The following is a 25,651-nucleotide window of genomic DNA, read 5'->3' as shown; positions in this document are numbered from 1 at the left end:
AAAACATCAGTGTTGCACAAATGCTATAGACAAACTTGAAGAATAAATATAACAGAAAACATGGATGATGCTAAGGAATAAAGGTTTTATTTCTTGTTTGAGTTGAACAACATTTAAAAAGGGTTCTCTTTCAGCAGAATACTACTTAATGTCACATAAAAGGTGGAGTGGTGTGTGTGTGATTATACAGAATCACGATTGCCTGTGGCATCTTCTGAAAAGCTTTTGGTTGTGTTGGCAAGCCATGAGTTTGCAGCCGTTTTTGAACTCTTCCACATGCTGATGCATTCAAATAGTGGGGATAGCAGAGGCTGGCCTACTAATCCTGTACATGGTTGGATTGGCTCATGGAGGAGAGGACTCAATGCACAGGGATTGCCAACATGGTTCAGGGCTTCTTATTGACAATCCCAGCAGATGATTACATTTGAATCAACCTGTAGCCTTGCATTTATTTTTTTTTGCTGCAACGTTTATATCCCAATGAACAATCACTAGGAATTGATAGTCTCAAAACTGATCTCAAACTTTGGGAATTCTGTATAGTTAATAGCTAACTCTGACTCTGTTCTAATATTTTGCCCTCCTGCAGTGGATTTTTAATTGCCTTATTAGAAGAGAGTAAATAGGGATTTTTAGTTCAGGAGTGGTAGTGTTCTTGTTTGCTCTCCACAGTATTCAGATGCAAGAGATCTGTTTTAGACTGTAATTGTGAAGAGCTTCGCTACCAGCTGGCTTGTGGTGCATAGACACTGAAGTGTCCATTTTTAAGTTTCTAATTCAGTGCTTGAAACTTCTGCTTAGTCTTCTGACCTTGATATATCACTTCCTAGTGTGTAACCAGATTCTTGTTTTTGATGGTGGTACATCCAACCTTAACCTTAACCTCTGTATCCTGCAGTTTGCATAAACTATGCCATTTCAGCAAATCTGCATTGCTATTTTTTGCATCATTTTGCTGTTTGTCTTCTTTCAGAGAATTTAGGATATGGTAACCAGCAGTGGAAACAATATCAGAGAGGGTATTCAGTAGGATATGTTGGGATCAATGCTTAGTAGCAGTGAGAGGACGAGTAAGAACACTGAAACTCTTAACTCCGGAAGTGCCATTTTCCCCAGCCATTCTGAATCTTCATCAGATGCTGAGAATATGCAGCCAGAAGAGCTAGAAACTCACTGATTCAGCATGAATGCTGGGATTCCCAAGATGCTATCTGTGTCACATACCAGATTTTGTAACTAGTCTACTGTGGGGGTAGTCAATGGCCCAGTTTGCACATAACATTAAGCCATGGCTTAGAGTGAACGCACAGGCTCCTGGTCCTCCTCCCAGAAGTGTAAACGGAACATGTGCAGAGGGCTTTGCCCTCATCTCCTCCTATTTGCTCCTCTCATGTTGGTGCTGTGAGTTAAGGTATAGTTTTTCTTGGTATGTTGTCTGAATTTTGGCTTGTGGTTTGTCTGGAGGGCGACAAGCTATAGGCCTGGGTTTGGATGGCATGTTAAGCCAAACCATAGCTTAGCTCATAGCAGCATGGCAGGAGGAGGAGGAGCAAAACATTCACGATCTTCTCTTCATGCAAAGCCATAGCTTGGCTCACCATTACATGCGAATGGGGCCAATGTAGAACCTTCCAGATGATGGACTACAGCTCCCACCGTCCAGTGCATCTAATGGTCAGGGACGATGGGAGTTGTAGTCCAACATCGTCATCTGGAGAGCACCATGTTGGCTATCCCTAGTCTAGTGGATACATGGAGAACACACAAAGGTGTAGTAGACCAACATGTGATTGTCTTCTTGAATTGTATCATTTTTCATTCAGAAAACAAAGGTGGTAGTTATGATGGCAAGGTTGCACCATAAATCCGATTTCTATTTACAATAATATTTAGGTATAGCAATTCTAATGTTTTGTAGCGTGTGTGTTGAAAAAATGCCACTGATTATTTGCATTGTTCCCAAATGTTTACTTGAAAGTATGCTGTTGGAAGCTTATCTTGAAGGCCTGTTATCCTCCCCCTGTACTTTTAGCTCTTCACAGCACTCACTGTTCATATGCTATTGACTAACGCTCCAAAAATGACTGAAATTTCTAGGAGCCTACGTCAACTTCCAGGTGCTTGGGGTTTATGCCAGCCATGCTACTGCAGCATTCAGTACTGCTCATTCTTTTCTAACACCAAATTCTGACCAGGTCAGAGGTAGTTTTTCCACCTCACCAAGAAGCGCATAATTCAGCAGAGCTTGGAAAAGTTACTTTTTTGAACTACAACTCCCATCAGCCCAATCCAGTGGCCATGCTGGCTGGGGCTGATGGGAATTGTAGTTCAAAAAAGTAACTTTTCCAAGCTCTGTCATTCAGGCACACGGTGAGAATCCTTCCTCAAATGGAACATGCAGGAGTATACTAATCATTTACGCACAAAAAAGGTTTTTTTCCATCCAGAGGTCATTCAGATTTATTTTCTAGAGCAGGGATGGGGAACAAGGGCTACGTATCACACCATACATTTAAAGCGCATAACTTCACCCAAAGAATCTTGGGAACTGTAGTTTACCTCTCACAGAGCTACAGTTCACAGCATCTGTAAACTGCAGTTCCCAGGATTCTATGGGAGAAGTCATGTGATTTAAATGTATGGTGCATATGCAGCCCTTGGCCCACATGCTGGTGGTGGCATGTTGTGGTGGGTGGAGCCAAAACTAATGATGGGCAAGTGGAAAGAACTGGCCCCTTCTCCCTTCTAGTCTAGTGGGCTGCTGGGGGAGGGACAGATTGCTCTTGCCAGAAGTCTATAAACTGACCATATGCAGAGGGCTTGTGTAGTAGGTGGAAGAAAATACGAAGGCAAACACTTGCTGTTGTCCTGGTAGACTTGTACTGTAAAATCAGACACATTTTGTGAGGCTTGGGGGGGGGTCTTGCTTCAATTGAGAATTTCAGCTTTCATTAAAAGATTGTCTCTCATTGTTGACTATGTATGCACCATTCATTTAAAGCACGTTTCCCCGTCGAAGAATCCTGGGAACTGTAGTTTGTACTTTAAATGTGTGATGTGTATGCAGCCATTGAGAGAGGTTTGAAAGCATATTGGCAAAATTGTTTAAGGATTAGAAATGATGAAAAGTCTAAAAGCATTGTTTTTCAAACTCTCGGATTTCAAAACATTTTTAATTAGTTTTCTTGTGGTCCCAGAGCAGGTTACAACAATTTTAAAATGCAATATTAAAATCAGTTAAAACAAATTACAGGATTCTTTGGATTCTTTATTCATTGCATTAAGTTACCATCTGCTCTGAGCCTTTGGAATAGGGTGGGACACACAAAGTGAAATAAAGTCATACTTAAGGCCAGCTAGTTTTATTAACATCTCTGGAACTAATAATGTCTTCTAGAGTTGTAATTTCCTTGCTTGCAGAGCTTGTTGCCACCAGATAATGGAGCATAGAATAATACAGGCTAATAAAGGACTGTGTTCTTAATATACTTTACTGATAGGAGTTTGAAAAATCCTTTACATCAGAAACCAAGAGAGCAGATCTCAGAATACGAGATCATGAGTTTCAGCACGCAACTTGACACATTTCCCAACATGCCAGGGATTTTTCTGTGAAAACTAAAATGATTCCTATACCTTCACAGAAGCAATATCCATAAGCTATGTCCTAGAATTGCTACATGTGGACCAGTTCTGTTTTTTCCTACTTGGGTACCAAGGGCTCGGAACATTTTGCATACATCTATTCAGTACATCCTTACAATATACTTGAAATGTTGGCTGCTGGTGAGATTCACCCATTTTGCTGAAATGGGGAACATAGGAAGCTGCCTTATACTGAGTCAGACCACTGGTCTGTCTAGCTCAGTATTGCCTACACTGACTGGCAGCAGCTCTCCAGGGTTTCAGAGCAGTCTCTCTTTCCCAGCCCTACCCAGAGGTGCTGGGGATTGAACCTGGGACCTTCTGAATGGGAAGGGCTGCCAGAGTGGCTTACCTCAGGCTTCCTCGGGAGTTCATTGTGTAGAGGAACTGACACTTGAACTTGTAATACCTAGGTTGGCCTGTTGACTGCTGCACAACCTCCTAATTTATTCTAGTTGTAGGGATAAATTCTAAAGTGGCTGTGTTAACCTGTAGCAACAATAGCAACAAAGAGTCAATATCAATTGTGGCATGATCTTCTGTAGGCAGGAAGTAACTTTCCACTCCGTGCATCCATTAAAAAATTTAATGCAACTAGGGAAATAGACCAGAGATGGGAAACTGATGGCTTCCAGATGTTTGACTCCCATCAGCCGCACACAGCATGACTAGTGGTTGTAGTTCAACAACATCTATTGGGGCGCCTTTAAGATGCCCCAACACTTTTCTAATTATAGGAGTATTCAAATATACAAACTAGTTGTGGTTTCCCATACCTGAAGGCTGGCCTGTTTATAGTTTGTATGGGCTGGCTTGTTTTATATCTGATATTCATCTTACTGGACAAAGTCAGATTCCTGGAGTGTTTGAATGCAATAGGCAAAGGGCTGGTCATTATTTATTGCATTTATATCCCACCTTTCCTCCAAGGAGCTCAAGGTGACATGTCTCTCCTGGTCCCCATTTTATCCACATAACTACCCTGTGAGGTAGGTTGAGAGGCAATGACTGGCCCAGGGTCACCTAGTGTGCTTCTTGGCCGAGTGGAGATTTGAACCCTGGTCTGCCAAGGGGAGATGTAGAAGTCCTTTCTGCAGGAAAGAACTGGGTGGGTCAATCTCCTTTACATCTGCCAGAAGTTCAGTCAACAAGAAGTCCCATAGGCTTCAATTTTCCTTAAGTGTGTCTGACATTGGGTGGTATTCAACTATTGCATCCTGTCACAACAAGGATTTCTGCTTGTGCAGTGGGACTTCCCTCTTCCTGCCCTTGCACGCCCACACATCCTCCCCAAATATGCTTTAGAAGTTTGGGGGAACCCCTAGAACTGATTTAGAGGGCACACACAGGAAGGACGGGGAGATGTTCTATTGCCCAAGCAGAAATCCTTGTGCTGATGGAATGAGAGACTTAGCACTCTGTTGGGTTCCACCAATTTTCTGGATTGTGCCCATTTCCAGAACATCTATAGGACGTTTCTCCTAGCTATGAAGCCTGGGTACACTTTTAAAAAGAAAGCTCCAATTTTTTATTATTCATTCTTCTCTATAATATATGCTCAAAACAGATCACTCTGGGGGCAACCTTTTTTACTTAGTTAAACCCTTCACAAATTTTTCTATTAATGACTACTAGCCATATAATGGCTGTGTTCTACTTCCACTGTCAGAGGCAGAATGTCTCTGGATACTAGTTGCTGGGAACCACAGGTGGGGAGAGTGCTGTTGCATTCATGTCCTACTTGTGTGTTTTCCATAGGCATCTAGCTAGCCTTTGTGAGAATAGAGTGCTGGATTACATAGGTCTTTTGGCCTCATCCATCCATCCATCAGCAGTAGTAGGAGGTGAGTAGGAGGGAGGGAGGTTGCTGAGACAGGGAACGTGGGGAGAGATACAGAGCTTAACATCAGACCCCCCCCACCCCTTGCAGAAACAGCTGTCTCCAACCAGCTGTTACCTTTGCAAGATAGCAACATTAGGACTAGGCCCTGCTGAGGCTATATTCCACCTGCTTGAGTGGCTGCAGCTGCCCAGGTCACTTCCCCAAACCAGCAGAACTTGCAGTCCTGCTGGGGAAGGCAAGGATGGGCGGTGGGGGCGGTGTGAAGGGGTGACACCAAAGGGGTGGGTTGCCTCTTTGGGCTGTGTCTTTGGGGTGCAATGAAGGTGAGGTTTTACAGGGCAGGTTTTTTTGTGTGGTGCTCATTGTTGGTTTTCCTCTGGAGGGATTGCCTTGCTTTTCTTGGGGTCACTTCCATAGTGAGAACATGGGGGTGATCTGGAGTGGTGTGTGTTGATGGAAAGTGGTTTCATGCCCCTGGAGTGAGAATCCAGTCCAGCGTGATACTGTCCCCTTCCTGGGTGAAAGTCACAGGGGAGTGGTTTTTTTATCTCAGGTGAGAGCTGGGGTGTGGATTGTGTCTGATAGTTTTCTTTGTCTGTCTCCTAGTTTTGACATTCCCTGCCACCAGCCTCTGCTGCATATCTTTTTTTACTAGTGGTGGATCAGGGAAGTATGTGTCTTGGCTAGGAGCAGGGAAGGGTTGAGAGTGGCATTGCCATCCCTGTGATGGTAGGTAGGGGGAGGTGTGGTGGTTGAAGATACAGAAGGGGGAGAAGGAGGGCTACTTACATCTAGGCCCTTGCCCCCTCTGCTTCACCTGCTGTAGTTCAGAATTTGGGAATGCCAGTCAGCCGATCTCCTGGCCTTGTAGTGTTGATAAATGCCAGGTCTGCCCAAAATAAAACATCTGTCATCCACAATTTGATTGTGGATGAGGGGGCAGACTTGGCATGTATAACTGAGACCTGGGCGAGTGAGCTCAGTGGCCCAGTGCTAACCCAGCAGCACCCACCTGGTTATGTGGTGCAGCACCGTTCCAGGTCAGAGGGACGGGGAGAGGGAGTTGCAGTCATCCATAAAAATGCCATCTCCCTCACCAGGAGACCAATCTGCACTGTGTCTGGGCTTGAGAGACTGTTTGTGGTGTTGGGCCAGAGAGACAGAACAGGGATGTTATTAGTGTACCATCTACCCTGCTGCCTTATAACCTTCTTAACCAAGCTGGTAGAGGTAACCTTGGATGTTGGAGAACCCTTTCACGGTGGTGTTGAGGGACTTCACTATCCACGCTGAGGCTACCTCAAATGTGCCAGCTCAGGACTTCATGGCCTCCATGACAATCACAGGGCTGTCCCAATACAGCAATGGCCCAACACATTTGGCTGGACATACCAATGACCTAGTCTTTGCCACAGGGCGGATTGGTATTACTCCATTGGTTGGGAAGCTCACTGTGAGTCTATTGTCATGGATGGACTATTCCCTGGTAAGGTTTGAGTTGAATGTAGCTACTCCACTGTGCAAGTTTGGGGGACCCATTGGGATGGTCCACTCTTGGAGACTTATGGAATCGGATGGATTCCTGAGTACTCTGGGGGATTTTCTGGCTGGCATGGCTGATGCTCATGTCAAGGCTCTTATCTCACTGTGGAATAGTGAGATGTGTAGAGCCATCAACATGATCACTCCTGAGTGCCCCCACCGTTGCTGAGGAGCACGTAGATCACCTTGGTATTCCAGTTATCTGCGTGTGATGATGCAGGAGGGTTGGCGGCTGGAGTGCAGGTGGCATAAATCTTGGTCTGAACCTGACTGAGCACTGGTAAGGCTGCACTATCATGCCAACAATGTGGCAGTGGCGACAGCGAAGAAAGCTTCCTTCTCTGCCACCGTTGTGTCTGCAAGTAGCCAGCCAGCAGAGCTTTTCTGAGTGGTGAATGGACGTTTGCCATCTGGCCAAGAGAGTGCTGCTCTGACACCCTTGGGAGCCTGCTGTAACAACTTTGCAAGGCACTTTAAGGAGAAAATTGATCAGATTTGGACAGAGTTGGATGTCATAGTTAGAGCAAGTACAGAGCTGCTTCCAAAAAGTAGTTATGGGAGCCTACTGTTCAGCACCATGGGAGTTACCCTGTGGCATTCTGCAAGGTTCCATTGTGTCCCACATGCTATTTAACATCTATATGGAACTGCTGGGAGCTGTCATCAGGAGATTTGGAGTGAGGTGCCATCAATAAGAGAGGACACCCAGCTCTACCTCTCTATTCCATCTGAATCAGGAGTTAAGATGTTGAACCAGTGCTTGGAGGCAGTGATGGGTTGGATGTGGGCAAATAAACTGAGGCTGAATCCTGAAAAGACAGGCATGTTATGTGTCCGGAGTTCTCAAGATGGTCTGTTGTGGATGGGGTTGCTCTTTCCTTGAAGGAGCGGGTCTGCAGCTTGGGGGTACTCCTTGATCCAACACTGTCAATGGGAGGTTCTGGCTAGGAGTGCCCTTTTCCAGCTCTGGCTGGTTTGCCAGTTTTGCCCCCTTTTGGACAGAGAAGATTTGACTACAGTGCTCCATGCTCTGGTAAATTCCAGACTGGATTATTGCAATGCATTCTACGTGGGGCTGCCCTCAAACATGACTCAGGAACTTCGTCTGGTCCAAAATGCAGCTAGATTAGTGGTGGGGGTTCCTTTTAAAGTGTATATAAAACATCTACATTGGTTGCCAGTTCATTTCTGGGCCTAGTTCAAGGTGCTCATGTTAGTATTTAAAGCCCTAAATGACTTAGGCCCCAAATATCTGAAAGACTGCCTCCTTCCCTATAGATCCTCTCAGATGCTGAAATCGGCAGAGGGGTCCCTTTTGTTAGCTTCACCACCCTTGGAAGTTTGGGGCGGGAGAAGTGTATATAAAACATCTACATTGGTTGCCAGTTCATTTCTGGGCCTAGTTCAAGGTGCTCATGTTAGTATTTAAAGCCCTAAATGACTTAGGCCCCAAATATCTGAAAGACTGCCTCCTTCCCTATAGATCCTCTCAGATGCTGAAATCAGCAGAGGGGTCCCTTTTGTTAGCTTCACCACCCTTGGAAGTTTGGGGCGGGAGAAGGCATTCTCTGTGGCAGCCCCTAAGTTGTGGAACTCCCTCCCCACCAAGGTGCCTTTGGCAACTTCATTGTACAACTTTCGGCGAATGCTGAAGACGCACCTCTTTACCCTGGCCTTCGACACCTGAGATGTATATTCTTAGGACCCACCCTATTTTCTGTGATGCTGTTTAGGTTGTTTTTAATTATGTGTTTTAAAATTGTTGTAACTTGCCCTGGGACCTCTGCGTGAAGGCCGTGTAATACATTCTAATAATAATAATAATAATAATAATAATAATAATAAACTTTGCTACACTAATTGCAATTCTTTTTTCTTTTTGATCTCTTCAGTTGACTTCCCCCTTTTCTCATGCCCCACAGTGAAATCCTTTCTCCGGTTGCATCAAACGTTAGTTAGCTCTTGCCCCTTTTCCCGCTGCATTCTGTAGCACACTTGCTTCTGTCTGCACTGCATGCTTACTTTCCCTTTTCTCTTTTTATTTCCACAGTTAACGCTGTCTTCGCTCTGTCACATTCGCTCTAAGACTGTTCTTATCCGCTCCTTCATTTAAAGCATTTTTACGGCATTCTTCAGCTAAAAAGATTTCTGGAGCAGCTTACAAAGGGCAAAAGTAACACACTCCATGCTCTTGAGCTTACAGTCTGCTCCCCTGCCTAGGAATTGCAATTGGAGCTCTCCTAGTCAGCCTTCTCTGCACATATTCTCTCTCCCTCTGTCTCTCTCAGAGCAGAATTGCTCTGTGCATTGGCAAACAGGTGCCTGCCTGTTAACCTGAATGCAGAGGTAGGCTGGGGGATATCTGTAGGGGAAAATTGTGTCTAGCACGTGTATGCTTAACGCTTCACATCTTTCTAATGTCTTTCCAAATGTATCTTCATCTTAAAGTCTTGCTGGCCTTCCTCAGGTCATGGTGCCTGGCTTGATTGTGGGGTGGAGTGGGTATGTGTCTTTTTTTAAGCCACTTGCAGGGAAAATCAGTCAGTCAGAAAACCAGAACACATTCATATATTTAAATAGAAAATAACAGCTAGAACAAGTAATTGTTTAATAAGGATGAAATAATGGTTCTGAAATCCTCTTTGCCACCTGCAACTTTTCCTTGAAAATTTCCTTCCATATTAGCCTTCTGAGAGAAACAGAGATTGGGAACCTGATGATCTGTGCACTGCAGATTGCACTCTTCTCCTTAAACTGCATCATTGCAGGCCAATATTTCTGTTTCTAAATGTTACCTCTTTCTGTTTCCCCACTTGCATGTCTCTCTGCGCATTAATCTGTTAGCCACCTCCCTCTCCTGCCCCTGCCCCCCCAGTCTCTGTTTTCTCCCTCTTTCCTTTCTTCAGTATCCTTTTGCTTTACTTTATGTTCTTCTACAGTGTCTTGCTGAGTTAATCAGCAAGAACTCATGGGGCTTTGTGCACACAAGGCTTTTATTCTCCCAGTAATTCACACAGACTGGGAGTCTCAAACAGGTGGGCTGGGCACACTGGCTGTCTGCCCGCATCAGGGTAGAAAAACTGGCACAAACTCCCAGCATATGCCTTTGAATCCAAGGGAAGTAGTCATCATGCAGATAGAGTGACACAGGCATTCTTCTGCCCCTGCTCCTACTTTTGATGAGCTTGAGCGAGGCTTCCGATTTCTTCATAAAGAAATTGATGGGGCTGTAACTTCTGTTTTGCAAGAGTGGTTGCATGGGGACCTGATTATTGTCAAAGCTATGTATATTTAAAACACGGTCAGCTATGTTTTCAGCATGATAGCTTTGGAAGAGTGTAAGCGTTCTGATCAGATTATTTTTGAAAACTTTTGTAAATGACTTCCAGTCCTGTCTGTCATTGTACTGGGCATATTTGCTTGATTTGAAATGTATGCAAATACGATGAAGCAGCTCAATATGTATTTGTTTTTACAGGTTGTGATTTCAGTTCAAAATGTTCAAGTGGCAGTATGTTGGGAACAGATATTAAATCATTAGCTTCTGTTGTCAGCCACAACAGGCTTAATTTTATGAATGTTTAGTCATTAAGAAGGGGAAAGCCAGTAATAGCTATGCATGCTAATTGTTTATGGTAGCAATGAATGAAGCATCTGGAAAGTCAGTAGATGTAACCGTTGTACAGATTTGCATTGATGTTTCATCTTGTTCATTTAACTGTTGGATTTGCATCATAGTTGGAAGTTTGTAACGGTTTCATAATTATGAGAGAATTGTGGCAAGTAAACTACTCAGTGCTCTTGTTTGGTTTATTTTCTCATTTGTAGCCTATGGCTACTCCTGGATCCAATGCTTTTGAGGTCCAGGTGGCCTCAGTGGCCAGGAGTGCCTATTTCCAGCTCCAGCTGGTTTGCCAGCTATGACTTCTTCTGGAAAGAGATGACTTGGCCACAGTACTCCATGCTCTGTACCTTCCAGATTGGACTGTTACAATATGCTATGTATGGGGCTGTCCTTGAAGTCTTGAAAGCTTTTTAAAAAAATGTTTTAAAGATGTTTTGTTTTAATGTATTTTAAAGTCTGTTCTTATGATGTTTTAAAAAGTTTTTAGTTCTTTTGTTTGCCGCCCTGGGCTCCTGCTGGAGGAAGGGCGGGATATAAGTCTGTGTCTGTGTTGGAATTGCTTTTTAATATTTTTTTAAAAACCTTTTTTTCCCTAAACAATATTTTTTTAACCCTTTTTATTGAAGATGTTTGTAAAGCTTTCTAAAAAATGTTTTGCTTTAATGTATTTTAAGGTCTGTTTTTATGACGTTGTAAAGTGTTTTTAGTGCTTTTGTTTGCTGCCCTGGGCTCCTGCTGGGAGGAAGAGCGGGATACAAATCAAATAATAAATACATAAATAAAATATAAATAAAATAATAAATAAATAAAGGACAATTTAGAAACTTCAAAAATGGAAATGGACTGTCTTCAAGTCGATTCCAACTTATGGCGATCCTACGAATAGGGTTTTCATGGTATTCAGAGGGGGTTTACCATTGCCTTCCTCTGAGGCTGAGAGGCAGTGACTGGCCCAAAGTCACCCAGGGAGCTTCATGGCTGTGTGGGGATTTGAACCCTGGTCTCCCAGGTCGTAGTCTAACACACACCTGTGGGAGGGGCAGGGAGGGTAGTAGGTGGGGCAAGCAGGACCTCAGCACAGCAGGACTCCCCCCTCCTGTTTTCCCAGCAACTGGTGTTCAGAAGCCTACTGTATTTGTCTAAAATGTAAATGTACTGCCTTCAAGTCCATCCCGACTTATGGTGACCCTATGAATAGGGTTTTCCTGGTAAGCGGTATTCAGAGGTGGTTTACCATTGCCTTCCTCTGAGGCTGAGAGGCAGTGACTGGCCCAAGGTCACCCAGGGAGCTTCATGGCTGTGTGAGGATTTGAACCCTGGTCTCCCAGGTTGTAGTCCTACACTCTAACCCAGCCTTTCCCAACCAGTGTGCCTCCAGATGATGTTGGACCACAACTCCCATCAACCTCAGCCAGCATAGCCAATGGTCAGGAAAGATGGGAGTTGTGGTCCAACAACATCTGGAGGCACACTGGTTGGGAAAGGCTGCTCTAACCACTACACCACACTGGCTCTCAACTGGTCCAAAATGCAGCAGCCAGGTTACTGGCTGGGATTGCTTTTAGAACTAACACAACCCCTGTTCTAGAACAGTTGCATTGGTTGCCAGTTCAGTTTCTGGGCCCAATTTAAGGTGCTCATGCTAGGGTTTAAAGCCCTAAATGACAGGCTCCAAATACCCAAGAGACCATCTCCTTCCCTACAGATCCACTTGGATGTTAAGGTCAGCAGAGGGCCCTTGTGGTTGTGCCATCACCCTCAGGTGTTGAGGGGCAGTGATGGCTGGGGAGAGAGGATTCTCTATGGCAGCCCCTAATTTCTGGAATTCCCTTCCCACCGAGGTGCATCTGGTATCTTCACTGTATATTTTTCAGTGAATGCTGAAGATGCACCTCTTTACCCTGGTCTTTATAACACTTGAGGTGTATGTTTTTGAAATCTACCGTATTCCTGTGATTGTAATTTGTTTTGTTTTTCAGCATTTTAAAATGTTGTATCCCACCCTAGGATCTGCTGGTGAAGGGCGGGTAATATTATTATTATTTCCAGTACTTGCACTAATGTGTTTAGTAGTCAAACTTGAACTAGTGTTTAAGCCACTCTGTGGGTGGAGGTTGGCGTATGGCTGCTCCTTGCCATGCTTTGATACAGTCCTGTGTGCCTTGCAAGCTGAGGCACCCACTTCTCCCATTAGAGTTCCCAGACACACTCTTACATTCTGTTCCTGCGAGGAACAGAAGTTGTTCCTGCATGTGATGTCCACTTCCATTGTTTGCTCTCTCAAGAGGAGGAGTCAAGCCTGCAAAGCTGGGCACCAGCCAAGCAGGACAGGAACAGACAGGTGGGAATAGGCTGGGGTGGCCTATTCTTCTTGTCCTTTTCCTTGCTTCTTGGTGAATTGTGGGCTCGCAGGAAGGGCCAACTTGATATGTGGGCTGCCATCACTGAATGGCATGTGAGGGAGTCAGTTGGCCTAGCCTGTTCCATTCTCCTTGCTCATCTGAGCATGGTTCTCCATGACGTCTCTGCACCTGGTTTGTGCCCCGGGTAACAAAGTACCTGTAATAAACAATACTTTCTTGCATATTTTAGAAAATACAGTGCACATTGGTCAGAGAGAGGGTGGTAGTGGAATGTGTGCACTTGGAAAAAAAAAATCAGTGTCATTGCTGATTCTTGATGATTCATCCTAAGTGGCAATCAGTTTAAATTCTAGATCTTGTCTTATTCAGGTTGATGGATGGTCACTCTTAACAAATCATTTATAGGATGGTGTTTATACCCTGCTTTTCAAGGGGGAAAGCCTTCACAAAGTTGAGATACTCCGGCTCTGTCTGAAACACTTTGAGAAGGATTCCTGTCGATTGTGGAATCAAAGTTTTGGAGGTGTGTTCCTCCGTAACTGAACAAATCCTTCCTGTTTGGCTGCCTTAGTGTCCTTAGTTAGTGCCTTGTCTCATTAGAGTTGGTATGCCTCTTCTGAAATACTAGTTTTTTTTTGTTTTTTTATCTTTAGCCAAGGTCTTCTGGAGGGGGTGGGAATTCTTGCATCTTCCATAAGCTTTCAGTTATAAAAGGTCACAGTTCATCTTTACTGAAAGCCAGGAAGTCTCCCACAGCTATCCATCTGTTCAGGAGCTCATAAAGTAACTTAACATTCAGACAACACATTGAAATGTCCTTAACATAAACCTATTGAAAAATCCTAATTAATAATGTAGTTATACAGAAGCCTGTGACAGTTTGCAAATGATAATAAAATTTAGTGATCTGTTTTAATTATAATGTTTCCCACCTGGTCTTATCAATGCCTTGTGGCTGGTGTTTGCTCTTGTAATGTCTTAAAACTATTTGTTTTATATTTAATAAACATCCCACTATCTTTTATTTGTACAGGAGATCAAATGTATAACAAATAAGTTACAAATGGACATATAACTGAAATATTAGTGTGTATGTCCACATTTCATGTTTTATTTATTTAAGGCATCTATATACCTCTTAATTATTAGCATTTCCAAGTAGGGTACATAAAAATAAACTATACAAAAAACTAGTTAAAAATCATAATCAGAAAACTGAATGTTGCTTTAAAGGGAAAGTCTTAGTCATGCTCCTGAAATTCAGCAAGGAAGGTGCCTGTCTTAATCTCATTTGGGATGGAGTTCCACAGGCTTGGGCTCACAGGGCATAATTCTTAAAACAGTTTTTTTCTTTAATTCAGTTTTGAATTAACAAGAAGGATAAATATTAACAGTAGTCTTGTCTTCTGACAATAAGTAGTAGCAAGCTACTTTGCAATTTAATATATTGGAAAAGGTGCGTACTGTGGTTTTGATAATATGCAAGTTTAGAAATAATCCATTGAAGAAGGAAGATGATTAATCAACTAAACATTTTAAATGCTGCCTGACAGCCTTTGTCAACATGATTAAATCGTTCTCATGCTAGCCAGTAAATTTTCATGAAGGTCAGATTTTATGATTTAGTGTTCAAAGTGATTGTTGGCTAGCTATTCATAAACAAGTAAAATGTTCCAAATGTGCATTATGGCACATGCTTTCTTCCCCTTTTAATAGGTAAGAAGGTAGTAGTGAATTGAGAGCAAAATATATTGAATTAGCCTTTGCAACTCTCTGACTTCAGCAACAGCACTTTGTAACATGAATGTTGTAGTAGTAACCATTGGTGGGGGCTGGTCCATTAGGGCAAATGGGGTGCTGTCTTGATTCCTCCAAACCCACCTGCCTTCTTACTTGCAACCATTGGCCCTGGCTGTCTGCCTCCTTTGCAGTATCAATTTTGCCCAGCAGGGAGGAGGATGGGGACGAAAGTAGAATTAGTTGACTCTGCTGGTCATTGATTGTGGCTCATCTAATGTTAGCCTCCCTACCTTAGTGCACTAGCCACCATGGAGTAACCTATACAGTGGAGAAGGCTGAGCTTCAAATGTCATATGGCAATGAACTTTCCACTCTGCTGCTTACCACAAAGTTCTTTAACCATCTTCTTAAGTAACTTCCTTTTTTAAATTTAATAACCCAGGGTTTCTCGGTTAAAATTTGTTTGGTATGGAAAATCAGACAATCTGGCAATGTAAAAAGTTAAAACGAGAGAGTCGCCTACATTACTTAATTGTGTCTTGTGTCAATGCATGCATTAATGACCCCTCAGTTTTGCAGAATACATCTTTGTTTCCCTTCACCGGATCTCTGCTTTGTTGAGTAAGCATACAGAGGAAAACTAGCATTCCTTAATTCTCGGATGCTTTACTTGGCAACCTGAGCAGTGTCGTAATCAGATCTCTTTGTGTTGCTTCATACTTTTAGAAATCAAAGACCAAATAAAGATTGACTCCACTTTATGCTAGACTCTTTAGAAACAGAATGCAAAGTGCCCTGCACAAAACAGCAGGGTTCTACTGCAGAATATATTGCAAAGCATCTCTAGTGTTTGTGTTCTTCTGCAGATCAGAGTTTTTTGTGTGGCTGTGCATAATGTAACTTCACATATCCGTAATCAAGTTGGGATCACAGTGTGTGTCTTTGATGTTTCTAGGCCGCTTCTTCTGTTCAAAGAATAACCAGAGTGGCTAACAAGGATAAAACAATCACATAATAAAAGCAGATAAATAGTAGTAAAACAAAATAGAATGAATGGAATAATTTTATTTTGAAACGCAAGAGAAGTAAAACAAGTGCATGAAGCAATAAAAGAACCACTAAATGCATTGGAGAACAAAAAGATCATCTCGTTGCGAGAATGATGAAAGCATTGGTGCCACCTTCACCTCTTTTTGGAGGGCATTCCATTGAAAAGACACCACTACCAAAAAGGCCCTCTTCCTTGGTTGCTATGACTTCTTCTGGTCTTGGGACTATGGCACTTAGCCACCAGGAGAGATCAGCCTTATGGCAACCATGCCATATAGTGCTTAAAAGTCAAAAACAGCATCTTGAATTGAACCCAGAAATAACCTGGAAGCCAATGCAGATCTCTTAAAACAGGTGTGTTAAGTTCAAAGTGGCTTACTCTAGCCAGCAATATAGCTGCTGTTGAGGTTTCCAAGTGTTTCTAAGGATCTAATGCATTGCAGTAATCCAGCTTGGGTGATACAAGAGCATGTATATCTGTGGCAGTGTAACTCCCCTCTTCATGCATTTGCCATCCCCTCTCCATGCCTAACAGATTCATTAGTGTTATTATTAAGGTAGCGTTGGACATGAAGCCTTGGCAAAACCCACTGTCTTTGTATGTATATGTAGTGGCTTCCATACAGATACCCTTCCAAGGATTTTTCCTGGTGACTTTCAGTAACAACATTTAGGTGGTATGCCACTAAAAAACAGCCATGACTCATGGTGATGCTCTTTGGAGCAGGTACTTGTAAATAGTCCCTTTGAACATGTGCCTTTTTGGGAGCAGCACACAATAACTAACAGGCTTTTTTTAGCGTGTAGTCACAGTTGGCCATTCTCCATTGGTGATGGTCAGCTGTTGCATGATTTGCCTAGCAATAACATCAAGATATGCTCTGGTGCTCATATTCCTCTATTTATTTATTTATTTGATTTCTATCCCTTCCTTTCAGTAGGAGCCCAGGGCTTTCCCACCGAGTTTAACATCTTGCCTCATTGAGTCTGTCAGATCTCTTCTGCAGGGCACGATTGTCCTTTGCATAACACTTTCCCTTCTTGGATTAGTCAGGAAGGATGTCTACTAATTATCCTACCGATACTATTCTGTTGAAATAGTTGCTTGCTTGCTTGAGGGTTTGTGGTTGAATCAAAACTCTTCTATTTGCTTCAGTGGATATGCTTTAGTTTAACCCTCATGTTCGAGCAAATGCACATGCATGCACTCCCGAGAGGTTCTGAGTCAGGTACTGAATCCTGCCCGTGTTGCTATTTCATGATTTTACACTGCCCTTCTTTGCTTTTATATAGTACTTAAAAGAGTTCTGGATATTCTATTGAAGCATATTTTACTCATTGCTGCAGTCAACATAGAAATAAAAGGTTTTTCCCCCAGAGAGATACAATGCCTTAACACGCTTGTTCATATGCTCAAGGAATGAATGTGTGGAGGGAAAGGGGTAGTAGAAGTAGGGACGCTTGGCCCAGGATAGTGACCATGTGAATCAAAGCTGCTTGTATAGAATGCAAGGTGGGGTTTTTAAATGACCTGTGAATGACCTAGATTAGGAAGTAAGAGTGTAGTGGATGAAACGCCTTGGAATGGTTTTGCCTGCTATGACCCTGTGGATCCTGAGCCAACATTCCTGGGTGGCCTAATTCCTGCCATTTAGACCTGCATCTGAGATTGGGGTTGGGGGAGCTTTTCTTGGCAGAACCTGTTTACGGATCGTAAACTGAATGCTCTTTTTCCCTTTAAAAACTTTCTTTTTCCGTATTTATTTCTGCTGAGGTCATACTGTATTTGTTTTTCAGATGAGACCCTTTTTGCTCCTCCTGTTGCATCTGAACCTCTGATGCACTCTTCTGCAGGCAAGTTATGTCAGCTGGCCTTTTGCACCGGAGTAATGCCCCACTCCCGTCACGTTTTCCTTCCCCATCATAATAGTTTCTAGATGTATTTACTAAAAAAAAGTGATCATGGATCCAAGAATACTAAGTCTTCTAAATTTCTAAAACATGTTTGTGTATTTCGGTTTTTGAGAGCGGCTAAAAATTCAGAATTGGGCAATCTGTTTTTAAGGTTAAATCCCAGCTGTCCATGAATTCTTGGAACCTTCTCTCTAGTAAAACCTGTAGCTACTATTAACAGCTTAACTATTTAAAAAGTGTAGTTGCTTTTGCTGACGTAGAGTTGGCTTTGATTCATTACACTTAATGAACTATTAGGCTGTGTACACACCATACATTTAATGCACATCCCCCCCCTAAAGAATGCTGGGAACTGTAGTCTGTTAAAGGTGTTGGGAATTGTAGTTTGGTGAGGGGTAAACCACAGATCCCAGAAGGGTTTTTGGGGAAGCCATGTGCTTTAAGTGTATGATGTGTGCGCAGCCTTAGTGTTGATGCATTCTACCACCACGGAAATTACTTTCTTTCCTCTTATCAGGAATACAAAGAAGGTAATGCTGCTAATCTCTTAATTGTAGTTAAGAGACTGGGCGACTTCCTCTTCCTCCTAGTATGAATTCCCCAGTTTATTGTTACATTTCCAATGGCACTTAACTATGGTTAATGCTAAGCAGGATTCTCATTGTAACCAGGATTTGAAGTTGGTTTACAAATGCTGGTTATGGGGGAAGCTATTTATTGTTAAACATGGTTAATGTTTAAGCCTGGGGAGGGAGAGGAACTACATTACTCATTGGCTTCTCCCAAGTCTCTTGACCATGGTTAAGATGTCATCAGTATTATTTCTTCATTGGGTCATTATTAATGTACTTTTTAAAAAGAAGTGGAGTGGGAGAATGAGACCTACTCCCTGGGGTTTGTTTTGTAAAACTTGCTATTCTAAGCTCTTCCATAACTTTATTGGATTGCACAGCATTTGCTACTTTATTAACATTTACCCTCTCTTAACTTAATATTGCATGCTTTTCCTGCTACTCTTTCTAGCAGTAAGTGTTGAACTAGCTACTGTTTTGGAATCTTGTCATTAAAACTTGCCTTAACTTTCAGACCACTTGCTCTGTCGCTAACTTTCCTTTCTGTCCACGGCCACAGACAAAGGTATGGACTTGCAAGAACAGCTGGGTCGTGCATGCTCAGCCAGCCAAGAAGATTTCGCTGCAGTCCCGCTTGATGCTACTGCTTCTCTTCCCTCTCTCTCTCCTCTCTCAGCCAATCCTTTTAAAGAGTATGCAGCCCTTGATGCAATATCAGATGGACTATCTGCAAAAGGCAGTTACGGTCAAATAGGAAGCAAGGCATTTCATGCAACTTCCAAAAATGCCCGAAATCCATTCCTTGCAGATGACTGCAGTGATGGTTTAGAATTGCAACATTCAGAAGTGGTGCCTCCTTATCCTGGGACAGGACCATTCTTTTTATCTCAGATGAAGGAGCCAGTGGATGCTAAAGTAAAGTCTGATATAGAAAAACTATCCACATACCAGCAGGACTCTTCTCCAGACTCTCCCGTTGAGTTATTTGTGAAGCATGATGAAGATGTATCTCTTGAAGATGAAAAGTATGATATCAGCGATCATGACCAAAAAGTGGCTTTTTTAGACCATTCTGCAAGGGATGAATATGTGGATTTCAAACCTTTTGAACCATCATGGGCTAGTAGTGAAAGCAGCAGTTTGAGAGATGTATCTAGAAATCAGATGGATGGCAAATCAGAAAGTGACATAGAAAAGCAGGATGGGGAGAAGGCTAAGACTCTGCCTGTACAAAAAGACTTTGAAAAAGATAATGAAAAACAGAATGAAAGCAGCAATGAAGATATTTCTTTCCCCAGCACTCCAGAAGCCTCAAAAGAATTTTCAGAAGCTTATATTACTTGTGCCAAGTTTGAATCAGCTGTGACAATTGAGGGCAGTGCGGCCAAGTCTCTGGTAGAGAAACAGACTTCCGGAAATAAAACAGATGAGAAAAAGATAGCAGAAATGAAGGCCCATTTTGGCACGGAGCCAAGCATTAGCCACATTGAATCGGCCAGTGGCCAGAAGGAGAAAGCTGCTTCTGATAAAGGTGAGAATCTGCTGAAGTCTACTGATGCTATGGCCAATATGCCCGAAGGTCTTACTCCAGATTTAGTGCAAGAAGCTTATGAGAGTGAACTTCATGATGCAATTAGCCCCAAACTTGCTTACGAATCAAAGGTTGATTTAGTTCAGATGTCTGAGTCGCCACAAGAGCCTTTGAAAGCTGCTGTACAGCTCTGTCCATCCTTTGAAGGGGAGCCTGAAACTGCTCCATCCCCTGTTTTGCCAGATATTGTTATGGAAGCACCATTGAATGCAAGCACCATTGGGGCCGGTGGTCCTGCCATGCAGCTTGGAACCTCCCCTTTGGGAACTTTTGCTGCTGCTGATAATTATGAGAATGACTATGAGAATGTAATGCAGAAGTCTGAGGAGCCTCCGTCCTATCAAGAGGCGATGAATGTACCCACAACCCAAATGCAGGAAACCAAGGTCGAAGCTGTTGGTAAGGGACTTGACTCCAAGAATGGTACTGCTGTAGAAGACTTGGAGAATTCTTATATATCCATTGCATGTGACTTAGTTAAAGAAACAAAGGCCTCTAATGAATCTGCTTCACCAGACGCTGCAGATAAATCCAAGGCAGTGATCTCAGAATGTGCTTCCCAACCTGTACCTGAATATACTGAGCATCTTGAGAAAATATCTGGAAAAATTGACTCATTTGGTAGCCAGCAAGAATCTGATCTTGCTCAGAAAGAGCGAGAGGCTGTGAAAGAGAAAATCATTGTGGCTTCTGCCAAGTTTGTACCAAAGGAAGGTTGGGAGGAGGAGTTGCCACCTTCCTTTAGCAAGCCCTACTTGGAATCCTTCCAGCCTCACCTGGAACCTTCCAAAGATGCATCCACAGTCTGGTCTCTGGAAGCAGAGCCTGCAGACCTGGCTAGGAAGGGAAAGGTGCCCAAGCTAGACATGGAAGAACTACGTACTTGCACAAATGATTTCTCTGTTTCTAAGGAACCCAAAGCTGGAGACAAAATTGCAGAATCCTCTCCAGAGACCAATGATTTCCCTACTGTTCCTTATCAAGCTGCCAAGTTGGTGATGGAAGCTACAGGGAAAGATGTGTTAAAGGAGAACGAAAGTAGAGTGTCTCATGATACATTTGAAACTGAGGCAAGACAGCCTCCTTACCAAGTGGTAGCCCACGACCTGTCTTTAAAGAACGTACATGTCAAAACCGAAGAGCAAGATCTTGCCTTGGGAAAACCCTCTGTGAAAATGGACAGGGAAGTGCCTGAAATAGTTAAGGAGCCCTTGCCCCCAACTGTCATTGCTCCTTTGCCTGCAGAGAAAAAGGTAATCAATGTAGGAAAGGAAGCTGAGAGAGGAGTCGCTTCTGTTAAAGAAAAGGAAAAATCTCCCCCTATGTTTTCATCAAAGCTGAGTAAACCTTCAGGTAACCTTTCACTTTCTTTGCATTTCACTAATCAATGTGTTCCTTCAGCATGTCATGGCTTGTGTCCCTCTTAAAAATGTGTGCATCATGATCTAGCTGTATATCCCTCTGGTGGCGTCTGCTCAAAGAGTGGGCATTTAAATTTGCATCCTCTTTGCCTGCTATTCAAATGTTCCTCTGAGTATAACTGCTTGAGATGAAATTTCTATCCTGACCATTGAAGGATGTGTTGCTTCTTGCTTCAAAACTGTCGGCTGTGGGGGCCTTGCGCATTGAAGGTGTTGAAGCCAGCTAGGCATGCTCATTGAGGCTGGTGTCATGTTCAGAGGTGTTGGTGCCTTTTGGTTGTTCTTGCTGGTAGAACTTCTAATCTGGATTCTGTGGCCACAGTCTTAATACACAGTTGAATGTGGCTAAACTTATTGATTTTTGGGATCATGGTATGCAACAGCACTGGAAAAAGATAGGGATTATTAGGGAAAAGTTTGAAAATGGTCAGTATCATAAGGTCTACATGTAAATCTATGGTGTGGCTATACTGGAAATACTATGAACAGTTTTGGTTGCCCTGTTTCAAAAAGGGTATCTCAGAGCTGCAAAAGAGAAAAAAAGGCAACCAAAATGAACAAGGGCTGGAGCACCATATGAGGAAAAGCTGAAGTGTTTGGGTATTTTTAAGGTTTGGGAAAAAAAAGATGACTGAAAAAGTATGATAGAGGTGTGGTGAGAGTGAACAGAAATTGCCCCCAGTCTTTTAGAATCAAATAAGCCTTTTAAGTAGAGACCGTATCCCAGTCTGTGTCTGTGTTGGAATTGCTTTTTAATATATTTTTAAACCTTCCTTTTTTAATGTTTGTAAAGATGTTTTATTTTAATATGTTTTTAATGGTTGTTTTGTTTTAATGTATTTTAAAGCCTGTTTTTATGATGTTTTCAAGTGTTTGTTTGCTGCACTGGGCTCCTACTGGGAGAAAGGGCGGGATATAAATCTAATAAATAAATAATAAATATTCAAATGCATAACTAACTTAAAGAACTTGCTGTCACAAGATGTAGTGATCCATAGCGTTAATAGGGGACTCGTCAAATTGTTGGAGGATAAATCTTTCACTGGTTATTGGCGATGCTAAATGGATTCTCCCACTTCAAAGGCATTACGCCTCCTAAATGGATTCTCCCACTTCAAAGGCATTACGCAGTGCGGAAAGCAACAGTCTTACCCCATTATCTGGCTGTGTTGGCAACAGAATGTTGCATTACAGTTTTCCAGATGTTTGGGTTATAACTTGCACAACTGTGCTGGCTGGAGTTGATGCAAGTTGTAGCCCAAATCATCTGGAATGTACCAGGGTGGGGAAAGTTGCTGTACTAGATAGACAGTTCAGTCTGCTCTAACAAGGTAGTTCTTTCCTTGGTTAAACCTAACTCTGTTGGATTATGGTTTTGTGTGCCAACCTTGCTTCCCAATTACAGAATTTAATGATACTGTGTATGCTTGTGGACATTTTCAGAGTAATATCCTTTCCTGTTTGCAGAAGTCCAACGAGCTCACTTGTAGACCTTCCTGTTTTTCTTTCAAAAAAGTAATCTTTGTTGTTACTGAGTATTGTAAAATCTAGACGAATATTCAGGTCATTTGCTTCTTGTGACTGGTGAATGTCTTTGTTGAGTCCAGCAAGCCTCTTTAATTGGTCTGCTTAACTTCTTTTGCATCTCCCAGCACCATGGCCCTCCCAGGTGTCTTGCTCTAACTCAGAAACCGTTTGCTCCCCTCCCCAAGTACTCTGTATGCATGCTCACATGCAGCATCGCAAAGAGACTGTGACTAGGCCTGGAATAACCGTGGAAGCAGCTTGCACATCAGAGATGATGGATCATGGGTGACTGTCAAGGTTGGGTTAGCCAGCGCAGCCAAATTCTACTTTGTTGTTGATATGTGCCTTCAAGTTGATTACGACTTATGGCGACCCTATGAATCAGTGACCTCCAAGAGCATCTGTCATGAACTACCCTGTTCAGATCTTGTAAGTTCAGGTCTGTGGCTTCCTTTATTCAATCAATCCATTCTACTTGGTAACATGGAAAAAGTAATCAGTATAGAATTAACATCAAACTAATAAAACAAGCACCCTTCGACAATTTTAGATAAATGTGTAGAATTGTTGACCCTTGTGTTGCATTTTATCCAGAATTCTGCTGCCAGAATCATTTGCCTCTCTTGTTGTTCAGACTGTGCAGTGCCCTTCTCCAGTTTCTTCTTCTGCTTCCTCACCAACAAAAGGCAAGAGTGGGTAGAGCAACAGTTTTACTTTGGTGCAGAAGGGTAGTTCCTACACATGCTCACACACACCTCTGTCCTCCATCCAGGCAAAGAAGGGGCATTTTCAGAGTTCAGGGACACATTCCATTCAGACATTGGGTACAAAGCAGGGCCAGGGAGGGGCGTGGCCTGGGGAGCATTCCGAGGGCCAGATAGAGAGGCCTGGAGGGCTGCAATTGGCCCCCAAGCCTGAGGTTCCCCACCGTTGCTTTAAACCAAAGCTTGGAAAAGTTACTTTTTTGAACTACAACTCCCATCAGCCCTATCCAGTGGTCATGCTGGCTGGGGCTGATGGGAGTTGTAGTTCAAAAAAGTAACTTTTCCAAGCTCTGCTTTAAACCAGTGATGGAGAACGTGTCCCTCCTGATGATGTTGGCTGGGACTAGTGGTCATTGGAGTCCAGTAACATCTGGAAGGCCACAGGTTCCCCACCCTGGAACCATCTGGACGGCTTTGAATGTTCCTTCAAACCATATTTTCTATGACACCTTTATCTTAATACTTAGTCCTTACCTTGGGGGAGGCTGGTCCATTAGGACAAATGGGGCACTGCTCCACCAACAGCAGTGTGCCCTCAGCCAACCCAATCCCTGCCTGGCTTCTTACTTACGACCAGTCCAGGGGGTGGCACTTCTTGACAGCTTCCTTCTCCTTAGTCTCAGTTGTTACCATTAAAGTATCCTCCTCAGCAGGGAGGAGGATGGGGACAAAACTGGAATGACCTCTCTGCCTTCTGTCCCACCAGTCCCAGTGGGCACCAGCTACCACTACCTTACCCAATGGTAACAACAACTTTTATATATAGAATTGGGCTTGTACGTATTCATTCCTTTTTACCTTGGCTCCTTTGCTCCTTCTTTTTAGAGTCTCCCCTCCCTAAGTGTTGATTGCAAGCTCTTTGGGACAGTGACCTCTCTTCTGTTTGTTTATACTGTAAATACCAATGTGGTTGTTGCTGCTGCTTTTATATACTACTTGCATGCCAGAATGGCTTCTAAGCAATTTGCAAGCATAAAATCAATTACAAATTTCATACGTAATTAAACATACAATAAAACAATCCAATTAAAAAGCACAACAATTAAAACAGTTAAAAGAGGAAATAGTTAGAAAAGGATGTTCAAGTTCAGGGATATGCTTGCCTAAACAGGTGTGTCTTCAGGAGCCGGCAGAATACCAGTATGGATGGGGCTGCTTGTATCTCAACAGGGAGGGCATTTCCCAGCACTGGTACCACCAATGGAAAAAGCTCACCTTCTACTCCAGGTCAGAATTAAACCAGTATGGCCAAGTCTAAGGAAGGAGATGTCTACAGTTCACCTGGAACTTCTCCCACAGAAATCTTGTTGAATTAAAGGGAAGAGGGTGACTAATTTAATCTTGGTGCTTATCATGCTGCAGTGCTCCCTTATTCTGCACTACACCCTTATTCCCATTTGATGGCTGTGACCTAGACATAAACTGTGAGATAGGAGTTGATGGTAAGGAAACTTGCAAAAACACCAGCCGTCAGAAAGTTTCCAGAATCTGTACTGAGATTCTGTGTTGTTCTGCAGGGCCTGGAGCCTGCAACAGAAATTGCTGGAAGAATCTAGTCTGAACAGAATCCCTTCCCTTGCTGATCTTGTTGTGCAGGGTCTCCTACCTCTTATTCCTGCTGCACAGAATTGTTTGCCACATTCCAGTTGTGTGTGACTTTCCACTGCAGTACACTGTGGCCTTTGTTGAGATATTCCTGTGAATAATGCATAAGCTTCTAACTCAGCGGAAAACTACTTCTGGCACAGAACAGAATCATTCTTTAGCCTTCATCTCGGATATTTCTGGGTCACCTACTGTGTTTTAATGTCTGATTTCAGTGTAAGCACACGTCTTTTTAAAAGACAAGACTTCCGTTCATTTTGTGCAAAGGTGTTGCACGGTCCTTAGAAATGGTATAAACCTGCTTTCTGAGCAAAGAAAAATGAAAGAATACCATGTTTTATGTCTGTCTCATGCTATTGTTTTATGCCTTTCCTGTAATGACCTGAAGAGCTTTGTCTTGTCTTTACGATTTTCTTTCTAGAAGTTTTGGTGTGTTAACAGTATCT

General features: G+C 42.9%; 1 protein-coding gene across 3 annotated transcripts in view; it reads left to right on the top strand.

Moving 5' to 3' along the window:
• Positions 1-25,651, top strand: part of RTN4 (reticulon 4) — an 86,696-nt gene that overhangs the window by 4,785 nt on the left and 56,260 nt on the right. Inside the window, exons 2-3 of one of the 3 annotated variants that reach the window (XM_061625734.1) lie at positions 17,609-17,665; positions 18,857-21,241. The exons of 1 other annotated variant lie outside the window; for it this stretch is intronic. In XM_061625734.1, coding sequence (XP_061481718.1) covers positions 17,609-17,665; positions 18,857-21,241 — 2,442 coding nt within the window. The remainder of the gene's footprint in view (positions 1-17,608; positions 17,666-18,856; positions 21,242-25,651) is intronic. One more of the 3 variants, XM_061625735.1, reaches the window with a different exon arrangement.

Source organism: Rhineura floridana, chromosome 4, assembly GCF_030035675.1.
Source record: "Rhineura floridana isolate rRhiFlo1 chromosome 4, rRhiFlo1.hap2, whole genome shotgun sequence".
Taxonomy (NCBI): Eukaryota; Metazoa; Chordata; class Lepidosauria; order Squamata; family Rhineuridae; genus Rhineura; species Rhineura floridana.
Note: the sequence above shows the minus strand (reverse complement) of the source record. Positions and strands in the feature narration are given on the sequence as shown.